The 11120-nt window shown below is 49.3% G+C and overlaps 1 protein-coding gene across 1 annotated transcript in view; it reads left to right on the top strand.

Annotated features, from left to right (window-relative positions):
• Positions 1-11120, top strand: part of LOC147009530 (uncharacterized) — a 51002-nt gene that overhangs the window by 141 nt on the left and 39741 nt on the right. Inside the window, exons 1-2 of the mRNA XM_085861278.1 lie at positions 1-462; positions 10489-10641. The exon at positions 1-462 is cut by the window's left edge and continues 141 nt beyond it. Coding sequence (XP_085717404.1) covers positions 312-462; positions 10489-10641 — 304 coding nt within the window. The 5' untranslated portion in view covers positions 1-311. The remainder of the gene's footprint in view (positions 463-10488; positions 10642-11120) is intronic.

The raw sequence follows: 11120 nt of genomic DNA, 5'->3' as shown, positions 1-11120 counted from the left end.
CAAATAAAGGGTATACATGCTTGGACCAAGATCGCCTGGAGAGCGGGTACTCTGCTCGTTTTAAATAAGCGCTTGAATAATAGCTGGAGCGCACTGTCCAAACACGCTGTTGGTCGACTGTACCGTACTGCACTGTACTGCACTGCACTGCACTGTACTGCACTGTACGGAACTGTACCGTAGTGCACTGTACTGTACCGCACTGCACTGTACCGCACTGTACGGCACTGTACTGTAGTGCACTGTACTGTACTGCACTGCACTGTACTGCACTGCACTGTACTGCACTGCACTGTACTGCACTGTACGTTATGAACCGAGATGTCTCCGGTGAGGAGCACACCGCGAACCCCTCTGGATCCCCGAGCTGCTCCGATGGAGGAAACGCGCTCAGTCCGGGAGGTTCTCACGTGGTCCATGGGTCGAGGGTCGGTCCATCCGAGAACGCGGAGTTGGGACCCGGTAGGTGACGTTCTTATTTACCGTGAAGTTCTGTTTACCTTGTTGTGGATCCCGTACGGGATCCGTGCTGTGCGCCACACAAGTAAACTCACAGTGTCCTCCCCTGACAGGCAATCATGTTTCAAGCGTGCAACACCAGGTTTCCATGTTTTGTTTTGTTTTCGGCTGTCTGAGCCAAATCGCTTCGAAAAGTTCTCAAATTGATGGGAACGTCAGGTCATGTCAGGTATGGGAGCAAGCCCAGTGTTGGATTGGTGGTGAGGGTGGTGGCTTGGGATCCTAGGGTCCTGAGTTCAAGCCCCGTTGGCCGCTGAATTAAATGTACCAGAAGGTTGACTCAGCCTGTCATCCTTCCGAGGTCGGCAAAATGAGTACCAGTGTACTGGTGAGGGAGACACTGCATCAGTGGCACAGCCGCATCCCAACCAATGATGCAACCAGCAGCCCAAGACTGCACGAGAGAGAGAGAGAGAGAGAGAGAGAGAGAGAGAGAGAGAGAGAGAGAGAGAGAGAGAGAGAGAGAGAGAGAGAGATATAGGGATAGGGATAGGGATAGGGATAGGGATAGGGATAGGGATAGGGATAGGTATGGGAGCATGCGCCGGAGCAGCGCGTCGCTGCGTCCACTTTCCGCCGGTACTCTAGGGGCCTCCCTCTGGCCATCCCCCAGGCAGATGCCTCACCCATCCCCATCTCCTTGAGATGATGGTCAACCTGCTGCAACCACGAGGCACGTGGTCAGCCCATTGGCCTCCTCCACTCACGAGATTACCTCGCTGAGAGAATCTGGTGAGCAGGATCTGGTCAGGTCAGGTATGGGAGCATGTGCCAGAACAGCGCGTTGCTGCGTCCACTTTCCGCCGGTACTCCAGGGGCCTCCGTCTGGCCATCCCCCAGGCAGATGCCAGGCCCATCCCAATCTCCTTGAGATGATGGTCAACCTGCTGCAACCACGAGGCACGTGGTCGGCCCACTAGTCTCTTCCACTCATGAGACTCCCTCGCTGAGAGAATCTGGTGAGCAGGATCAGCGTCAGGAAAACGAGCCACATGTCCATACAGCCGCAACTGACGCTCACGGACTATGCAGGTAACAAATCTCATCCAAGTCTCTCTCAGCAACCGCTCGTTGGACACAAAATCCGACCAGCGATAGCCAAGGATTCTCCGAAGACACCTGGTACCAAAGGAATTAAGTCTCCATCTCAGATCCTTGGTCAGAGTCCAAGTCTCGCATCCATAGAGTAAGACTGGAAGTACCAAGGACCTGAAGACTCGGACTTTCGTCCTCCCGCACAGGTACCGGCAGCGCCACACCCCATGATCCAGTGAATCCATGACTCCCCAGGCCCGACCCAGACGTCTATTGACCTCTGACTCGCAGCCAGCAGAGACATGAATATCACTGCCAAGGTAAGTGAATCTCTCCACGACCTCAACATCCTCACCACAAACACACAGACAGGACAGCAGCATCCAAGATGTCACCGAAAGCCTGGATCTTAGTTTTGACCCAAGAAACCCGTAATCCCAGCGGCTCCGACTCCTCATTCAGCACCTCGAGGGCCCGCAAAAGGATGTCTAAAGTCTCCGCAAAGATGACTCCATCATCTGCAAAATCAAGGTCCGAGATCTTGACATTCCCAAACGATGCACCGCAACTTGATCTCTCCGACATCCTCCCTAAAATCCAGTCCATACAAGTGCTGAAAAGTGTGGGGGCCAGTACACATCCCTGACGAACTCCAGTAACAACTGGAAATAAGTCAGAGATGGCACCACCACACTTCACAGCACTCCCAGTACCAGAGTAGAGTTCAGACATCAGATCGATCAGTTTTGGTGGCACCCCACGAAGACCAAGAATCCTCCAGAGGACATCCCGATTCACTGAATCGAACGCTTTACAGAGATCAACACAGGCTGCAAGCAGCCCCTGCCGAAACTCTTGTCTGCGTTCGGTGAGGACACGAAGGGCAAGGATACGGTCAATCGTTGACCTCTTTGGTGTAAAGCCTGACTGCTCTGGACGCTGGTGCTCAAGCAGATGGTGGCGAACCCTGTCAAGAATTATCCGAGCAAAGACCTTGCCCGGCACTGAGAGCAGCGTCACCCCTCGGTAGTTGTTGCAGTCTTGGCGATCACCCTTCCCTTTCCAGAGAGGGACAACAAGGCCCCTCTTCCAGTCAGTTGGGATGATGCCTGTGTTCCAGGCAGAGCACAAAACTGCATGCAACGACACGAGTGCAGCATTTCCACCAACCTTGAGACGTTTGGCATGGATGCCAAAGATCCCTGGAGCTTTGCCCCGTTTCAACTGGTTCACCGCAGCCCGTGTTTCCACAAGCGTAGGTGGACCACAGTTGATTCGAGGGTCAGCAACAGGGATTGTAACACCCTTGACGTCCAACTCGACAGCTGGGGGATCAGCCTGGTACAACCGCTCAAAGTAACCGGCCCAGCGGGCCTTCACTTCGGACTCCTCTGTCAAGAGCCTACCACTCTCTGCTCGAACTGCAGTGCTCCGAGGGATGGGCTTGGATGAACGTAATGCGCGAATTCCCCTGTAAGCGGGACGAGAATCACCTGTCCACAGGTGATGCTCTACCCCCTCACAGATTCCTCGCACATAGGCCTCCTTGTCCACCCTCAGTGCACGTACAGTTTTACGCCTCAGCTCCCTGAACAGCTCAGCTCTGCCATTCAGCCTGGCCCTGCGACTCTGGTCAATGTTATCCAGTGTCCCTTGAGAGACAAAATTCTTCTTTGCCCTGCGGTGAGCTCCAAGACATCCACCGGCAACATCAAGGACGGTGGTCTTGAAGGCGCTCCACAACTCTTCAGAACCCCCCAAAGCACCCAGACCCCCCAAGTGTCCACTCAGCCTGTTCGCAAACTCCTCAGCTACTCTCTCATCCCTGAGCTTGCCAACATCCAACCTAGGCTGGGATGGTACCATTCTCCAGGATTTAAGGTGCAGCTTTAGAGTTGCTACAACAAGCCTGTGGTCAGTATTGAGGAACTGAGCACTCCGGTAGACCCTGCAGTTCTGGATCATCCTCCAACGACCGTCAATGAGGACATGGTCAATCTCCTTTGCCACACCGCCAGCATTGGAATACCAAGTCCAGCGATGAGCTTGTGGGCGCTGAAACCATGAACCAGCCACCCTAAGTCCATGACTTCTTGCAAAGTCAAGGAACTTAGTGCCATTCTGGTTCATAGTTCCTGACCCATGGGGACCAACACACACCTCATAACCATCCCTATCAGTTCCAGTCGTGCATTGAAATCCCCCAAGACTAGAAGTGTATCTCGTCTGGGGCACTGATCAACCACAGACTCGAGTGTGGCGTAGAATGCATCCTTCACGGTGAGATCACTCGCCTCAGTCGGAGCATAAACAGAGACCAGGGAAATGACACCTAAGGAGTGACGAATCCTTAATCTCATAATACGCTCGTTGACCGGTGTTACCTCAATTATCATTGGGGTCAGCTTATTGGACACAGCTACAGCAACTCCTTGGGTATGGTAACCATCAGAGCGACCAGACCAATAGTAGGTGTAACCACCCACCATTATCTCGCCGCAATCCGGTCTCCGAACCTCAGAGAGAGCTGCAATCCCGATGTCTAAACGCTTGAGCTCAGATGATAACAGAGACACGTGATCATCCTCTCTTCGGGATAGGACATTCCAGGCACCCACCCGAAGGGACCACCTCAGGTTAACCCAAGGAGACCGCCGTCTGGTGGACGACACCTCAGCACCACTCCGACACACTCTCCCGCAATCTGACCCAGGAACCCCGTGGTTTCCCTCCTCTCATCATAGATTGGGGTCCCGAAGGCTTTGCCCCAATCCCGTCATCCGGTAAGCTGCCCTGCGAAGGGAAACTGCACAGGAGGTACTCCCACGGAGTGGGTTTTCAGATTTTTTTGCGTTTTTGCGTTTTGCGGAATGAAGGGTTTTACGGTGGCCAGAGTGCAAATCCTGCCACCAACCTCCTAATAAGAAGTAACCCAACTGCAGGAGGACGTCCGCAAACTGAGCAGGATCAGCGTCAGGAAAATGAGCCACATGTCCATACAGCCCCAACTGACGCTCACGGACTATGCAGGTAACAAATCTCATCCGAGTCTCTCTCAGCAACCGCTCGTTGGACACAAAGCCAAGGATTCTCTGAATATCAAAGGAATTAAGTCTCTGTGAGATCCCTGGTCAGAATCCAAGTCTCATATCCATAGAGCAGGACTGGAAGCACCAATGATCTGAAGACTCGGACTTTTGTCCTCCTGCACAGGTATCGGCAGCGCCACATCCCATGATTCATTTAATCCATGACTCCCCAGGCCCGACCCAGACGTCTATTGACCTCTGGCTCACAGCCAGCAGAGACATGAATATCACTGCCAAGGTAAGTGAATCTCTCCACGACCTCAACATCCTTACCACAAACAGGCACAGACAGGACAGCAGCATCCAAGATGTCATTGAAAGCCTGGATCTTGGTTTTGACCCAGGAAACCCATAGTCCCAGTTCTTTCGACTGCTCATTCAGCACCTCGACAGCACCCAAAAGGATATCCAGTCTCCGCAAAGATGACTGCATCATTTGCGAAATCAAGCTCAGAGATCTTGACATTCCCAAACTAGAACTACGTTGTCGATGGCACACCATCGCATATTCCCGTGCGCACTGCTTTGTCCCATTAACGCTAGGTGAAATTTTTTCTTTTTATCAGCCCGCATGACCCCACCCCCTCTGGCCCGTCCCCTGGGGGTCATATCAAAAATCCGACAGTGTTGTGCACTTCCCCATACATATATCTACTATGTCCAAAAGTTTCAAGTTCCTATTTCAAACGGTGTAGGAGGAGTTACAGGGTAAGACAGACGGACGTACGGACGGACAGCGGAGACAATCACAATATTCCCGCTTTTCTTCGAAAGCGCGGGAATAACAATGCATCGCAGCTTGATTTCTCCGACATCCTTCCGAGAATCCAGTCCATACAAGTGTTGGAAAGTGTGGGGGCCAGCACACACCCCTGACAAACTCCAGTAACAACTAGAAATAAGTCAGAGATGGTACCACCACATCTCACAGCACTCTCAGTACCAGAGTATAGTTCAGCCAGAGGATTGATGAGTTTTGGTGGCACCCCACGAAGACCAAGAATATTCCAGAGGGCATCCCGATGCACTGAATCGAATGCTTTACAGAGATCAACATAGGCTGCAAGCAGCCTCCACTGAAACTCTCATCTGTGTTCGGTGAGGACCCGAAGAGCAAGGATACGGTCAATCGTTGACCTCTTTGGTGTAAAGACTGACTGCTCTGGGTGCTGGTGCTCAAGCAGATGGTGGCGACCCCTTTCAAGAATTAAATGAGCAAAGACCTTGGTAATTGTTGCAGTTCTGGCAATCACCCTTCCCTTTCCAGAGAGGGACAACAAGGCCCCTCTTCCAGTTAGTTGGGATGATGCCTGTGTTTCAGGCAGAGCACAAAACTGCATGCAACGATGTGAGTACAGCATTTCCACCAGCCTGGAGAAGTTCAGCATGGATGCCACAGATCCCTGGCGCTTTACCCCATTTCAAGTGGATCACCACAGCCTGTGTTTCCACAAACTACGGTGGACCACAGTTAATTGGAGGGTCAGCAATCAGGATTGTAACACCCCTGACATCCAATTCAACAACTGGTGGATCAACTTGGTTCAGCCGCTCAAAGTAACCCTCCCAGCGGGCCTTCACCTCGGACTCCTCTGTCAAGAGCCCATCCCCCTCCGCTCTAATTGCAGTACACCAAGGGATGGGCTTGGAGGAACGCAATGCACGAATTCCCATGTAAGCAGGATGAGAATCGCTTGACCACAGGTGATGCTCTACCCCTCACAGATTCTTCGCACAAAGGCCTCCTTGTCCACCCTCAGTGCACGTACAGTTTGAAGCCTCAACTCCCTGAACAGCTCAGCTCTGCCAATTAAGCCTGGCCCTGAGACTGTGGTCAATGGTATCCAGTATCCTTTAAGAGACAACATTCTTCTCTGCCCTTCCGTGAGTTCCAAGACATCCACCGGCAGCTTTAAGGATGGTGGTCTTGAAGGTACTCCACAACTCTTCAGGATCCCCAAAGCACCCAGACCCCCCCCCAACTTCCCCACTCGGCCCGTTTGCAAACTCCTCAGCTACCCTCTCATCCTTTAGCTTGCCAACATCCAGCCTAGGCTGGGATGGTAGTACCCTTCTCCCGGATTTAAGCGGAAACTTCAGAGTTGCTGCAAATAAGCCTGTGGTCGGTATTGAGGAACTGAGCACTCCGGTGGAACCTGCAGTTCTGGATCATCCTCCAGCGACCATCAACGACCACATGGTCAATCTCCTTTGCCATAACACCAGCGTTGGAATACCAAGTCCAGCGATGAGCTTGTGGGCGCTGAAACCATGAACCAGCCACCCTAATCCATGACTTCTTGCAAAGTCAAGGAACTTAGTGCTATTCTGGTTCACAGTTTCAGACCCATGGGGACCAACACACGTCTTATAACCATCCCTATCAGTTTGAGTCGATGCATTGAAATCCCTCAAGACGAGAAGAGTATCTCGTCTGGGGCACTGATCAACCACAGACTCGAGCGTAGCAGAGAATGCGTCCTTCACTGTGAGATCACTCGTCTCAGTCGGAGTAAATACAGTTGCCAGGGAAACAACACCCAAGGAGTGATAGCACGATTCTCTTGTCAGGTCAGGTCAAATGACCTTGAGCTCAGATGATAACAGAGACAGGTGATCATCCTCTCTTAGGGATGGGACATTCCAGGCACCCACCAGAATGACCGCCTCAGGTGAACCCAAGGAGACTGCTGTCTGGTGGACAACACCTCAGCACCACCCTGACACACACTTACGCAATCTCACCCAGGAAGGTTAGCCTGTGTTTTTCCTCCCATTATCAAAGAGTGGGGGTCCCAAAGGCTTTACACCAATCCCGTCATCCGGTGAGCCGCTCTGCGAAGGGCAGCTGCACAAGAGATACTCCCATGGAATGGGTTTTCAGTTGGTTTTTTTTTTTTTTGCGGAGTGAAGGGTTTTAAGATGGCCGAAGTGCAAATCCTGCCACCAACCTCATAAAAAAGTAACCTAACTGCAGGAGGACGTCCGCAGACACAGTTGGGTGCTTGATATGGATGACCGTTGGCTCACAAGTAGTTGCTCTGCCCTTTGACAGGTTTTGTTTTTAATCCTGCTGAGTTTCCATATCCATACACCCTCCTCACCAGGAAACCAGGTGGGGGAGACGGTTTAATCGCCAACAACCCGACTATGGAACAGGTTAGTCTCGGTTTACATGGTACCTGTCGCAAGTCACAGATCTAATCTGGTCTGACCTGACAAGGGAATCGTGCTCACCAGCGACGGCGCCTCATGAGTGGAGGAGGCCGACGGGCCAACCATGTGGTTCGTGGTTGCAGCAGGTTGATTTGTAGAAAAGTTCTCAAAGCTCGCACTTCCGAATCAAATACTTTGAAATCTATTGCTTCAAATATCTGGCCACGTCCATATTTTGCCGTGAAGTCCATATTTGGAATGGCACACCACGATTGCGACATGTGACCCATCAAACATGTGCATGCGCGCTGGGATAGTACCAGTGCTTGCGGCCATTACACTTGTGCATATGGGACATTTACTCATACAGGTGGGAAAGGGGCGCTTTGTACTCGTGGCTCTGATTGGCTATGGTCACCGAGAGATCAGCTGAAGTCACAAACTGGCCAGAAAAGGCCAAAAGGAATTTAACCTTTTGGCAAGAAATAAAAAAGCCCAAGTTTTTATTTTTATTTTTTTTAAAACGACCAAAAAAAAGGATTTGCCAACTTTTTTTTGTCGGCCAAATGACAACAAAATAGGCCAAAATCAGCGAATCTGGCTGGTGAAAGGCCAAAGTGTCAACCATGTGCAACACCTTCTTCTGAGACGTTCTTTTATCTGGGTGGTGCATAGGCAACAAGCCGCTGCCTTGATTGCTCCCCCAAAAAACCCCGGGGGTAAGTTCATCAAATATTCAGTCACTTCAGCATACATACTTTGTAGATAGCTCCTAATGCATTTCCCCCCCTAAAACAAGCTTTGAAAGGAACATGCAGTTCAGATATAAGGAAATACAAGCAAATATTTACATCCCAGTTATCAGATGAGTTATTAACTGTTGGTGAAGTGATTATCTGACACATGGGTGAGATCAACAAAATCTATTTTTCCTCCACCTGGATTTTCAGATGCCAGATATTGACCATCAGAAGGTCAGATCATCGGGTTTACTTTTCCAAGTTGGTTAGAAAAATGTATTTTTCAGGAGATTGAAAAATAAACACCAGCTGGAGAATTGACACTTTTTCATGGTCGAGGAAGTCGAGGCTCATGGAGGAACTAGAATATGGATATAGTGGAAGAGATAGTAAGTCAAGAGAGGAGAGGACCTTGGATGATGGAGGTAGAGTTTGGAAAGCAATGTAAAGTGCCGTACTATGAAATGCTCGAGACAGTTCCAGAGAGACGGCCATGATCTCATGTCTGAGATTGAGGTTCTCCATCTAATATTGGGAGAAGCAGCATGTCCAGGGTGGAGTTACCGGGTATGAATCCAAACTGATCATCTCAGATCAGGAGGTTCGACAAAAGCAAGGATTTGACGTCAACTGCGTTTATGGATTCCATAACTTTGCTTATAAATGTACATGTATTAATCGGCCTGTAATAGGATCTGATTTTGCACCATGTTTGTGTAATTGTAGTGATTTTGGCTGACCTCCAAGTAGATGGAAGGGGACCGAGGTAAAATGATAGAGTGAACAGAGCAGAAAGAGGATGTGCAAGTGTGGCAGAGCAGCTGAGTCCCTGGGCATAGCACTTTCACGTAGCAGACTGGTCGGTGGTCTCTCTGTCTTCTACTGCCTCCTTTCTTGTCTTGTACCCTCTTTCCGGTGGGAATTAGGATAGTGAGGGCGATGGGTGGAAAGCGCAACAAATGAATGTACATGTCAGGGGGGAAATTGGTAGGTCTAAGGAGAGGAGGAGATTGGGACCATTCTCTGTGCACAGCGTTGGTGCTGCTTAAGTAGTCTCCTTGGCTACTGGGCACAATCCTCGACGGGTCGCCACCCCGACACAGGATACCAGCATGCTGGCACTCATTTTGCCGACCTCGGAAGGATGATAGGCCAAGTTAACCCCACCTGGTATTAATTCAACAGCTGAATGGGATTTGAACTCAGGACCATAGGATCCAAAGCCCGCCACCCGAACCACTAAGCCAACACCAGGCATATATAAGCTGAAGACACATATCAAAAGAACCAAGCAGGCTGCACACAAAAGACATGGCAATGAGCAAATGATATAAACAACAAACAAAAGTAGACAACAATCGACAGAAACAGAGACAAATCCGGAATGGTTCACTTAATTTTTGAAGTCGGTCACTCAGAGAAGAGAAGAAGAGCTATAACACCGCAGGAAACTGCAAATTTATATTATGAGTTTGTTTGTAAGCACCATAAATTATATATATTTTTAAATACAAGGTCGAAGGCTCGTAATGCAGCACACACATATACACACACACACATACACACACATACATACACACACACACACACACACACACACACACACACACACACACGGACATACTGACATACTAACGAGACAAAAACTTAACGCATCCACTGAGCTTGGGGGAAGTGCCACCAGTTCCTGGGATACTCTGGGTTCTGGCGACATCACAACAATGGCACCATTTTTCTTTCCATAAATGCTCCTTGAGGTTGATTTTGAATGAGATGTTATTTTCAGATTTTATTGTGGAAGTACAGGTGGAGTCTGACTTGGTTGATGATTACTGCTCAATCACCAAAAGTTTGAACAACAACAAAAAATCTTCGTATGGTAGACCGTGAGTGGTGATAATACAGATTCCTTCTGGAGTATACACAAAAGATCTTCACGTGGGTTGCAGGTACAGCTCATGTGGTGAAGTCAGAAACATTCCAAACAAACTTTCTTCAGACTTCTCGGGACACTTTGATGACATATCCCTGGTTACCTGTGAAGCAGGAACCATGTGATTCTCCTTCCAAGGATTCCAGCAACGTTGCTCATCTGATGGAAGGTAAGCCGAGTTATGCAGAGAACACATCACACTGTGTTTACTTGTTACTTGTGAAAATCCAAGATTCACAAGTATATTGGTTGGTCTGCTCTCTTATTCTGTTTGTCTGTCTGCCTTTGTCATTCACTGGCAGGTCGCAATTTTACTCTGATCTTCACAAAACATAACATCCTGCATTAGCTGGAAGCCTATTGTTATAACGTGAAAACGTTAATGGTCGAGGTTCCGTAAAATTGTCAACTTTCATCCGATTGAATTGAAATCGATATACTTTTTCTTCGTTTTGAAATCGATATACTTTTTCATCACATGACTTTGATTGAACTTTAAAATTCTATGAATTTCTTTATCATTAAACCAACCGATAGATATTGTCTCAAGTTTATTTGACGTAGCATGTAATTTTCTTTGTCATGTAGTGCGGTGATTTATTTTTCTGTTGGTATATGATAATTTGTAGTCATAAATGATTGCTGATA

The sequence above is a fragment of the Eptatretus burgeri genome, chromosome 17 (assembly GCF_056783735.1).
Source record: "Eptatretus burgeri isolate ZD-2024b chromosome 17, Ebu_testis_v1, whole genome shotgun sequence".
NCBI lineage: Eukaryota > Metazoa > Chordata > Myxini > Myxiniformes > Myxinidae > Eptatretus > Eptatretus burgeri.
The sequence above is the reverse complement of the archived record's forward strand: the minus strand, read 5'-3'. Positions and strand labels throughout refer to the sequence as shown.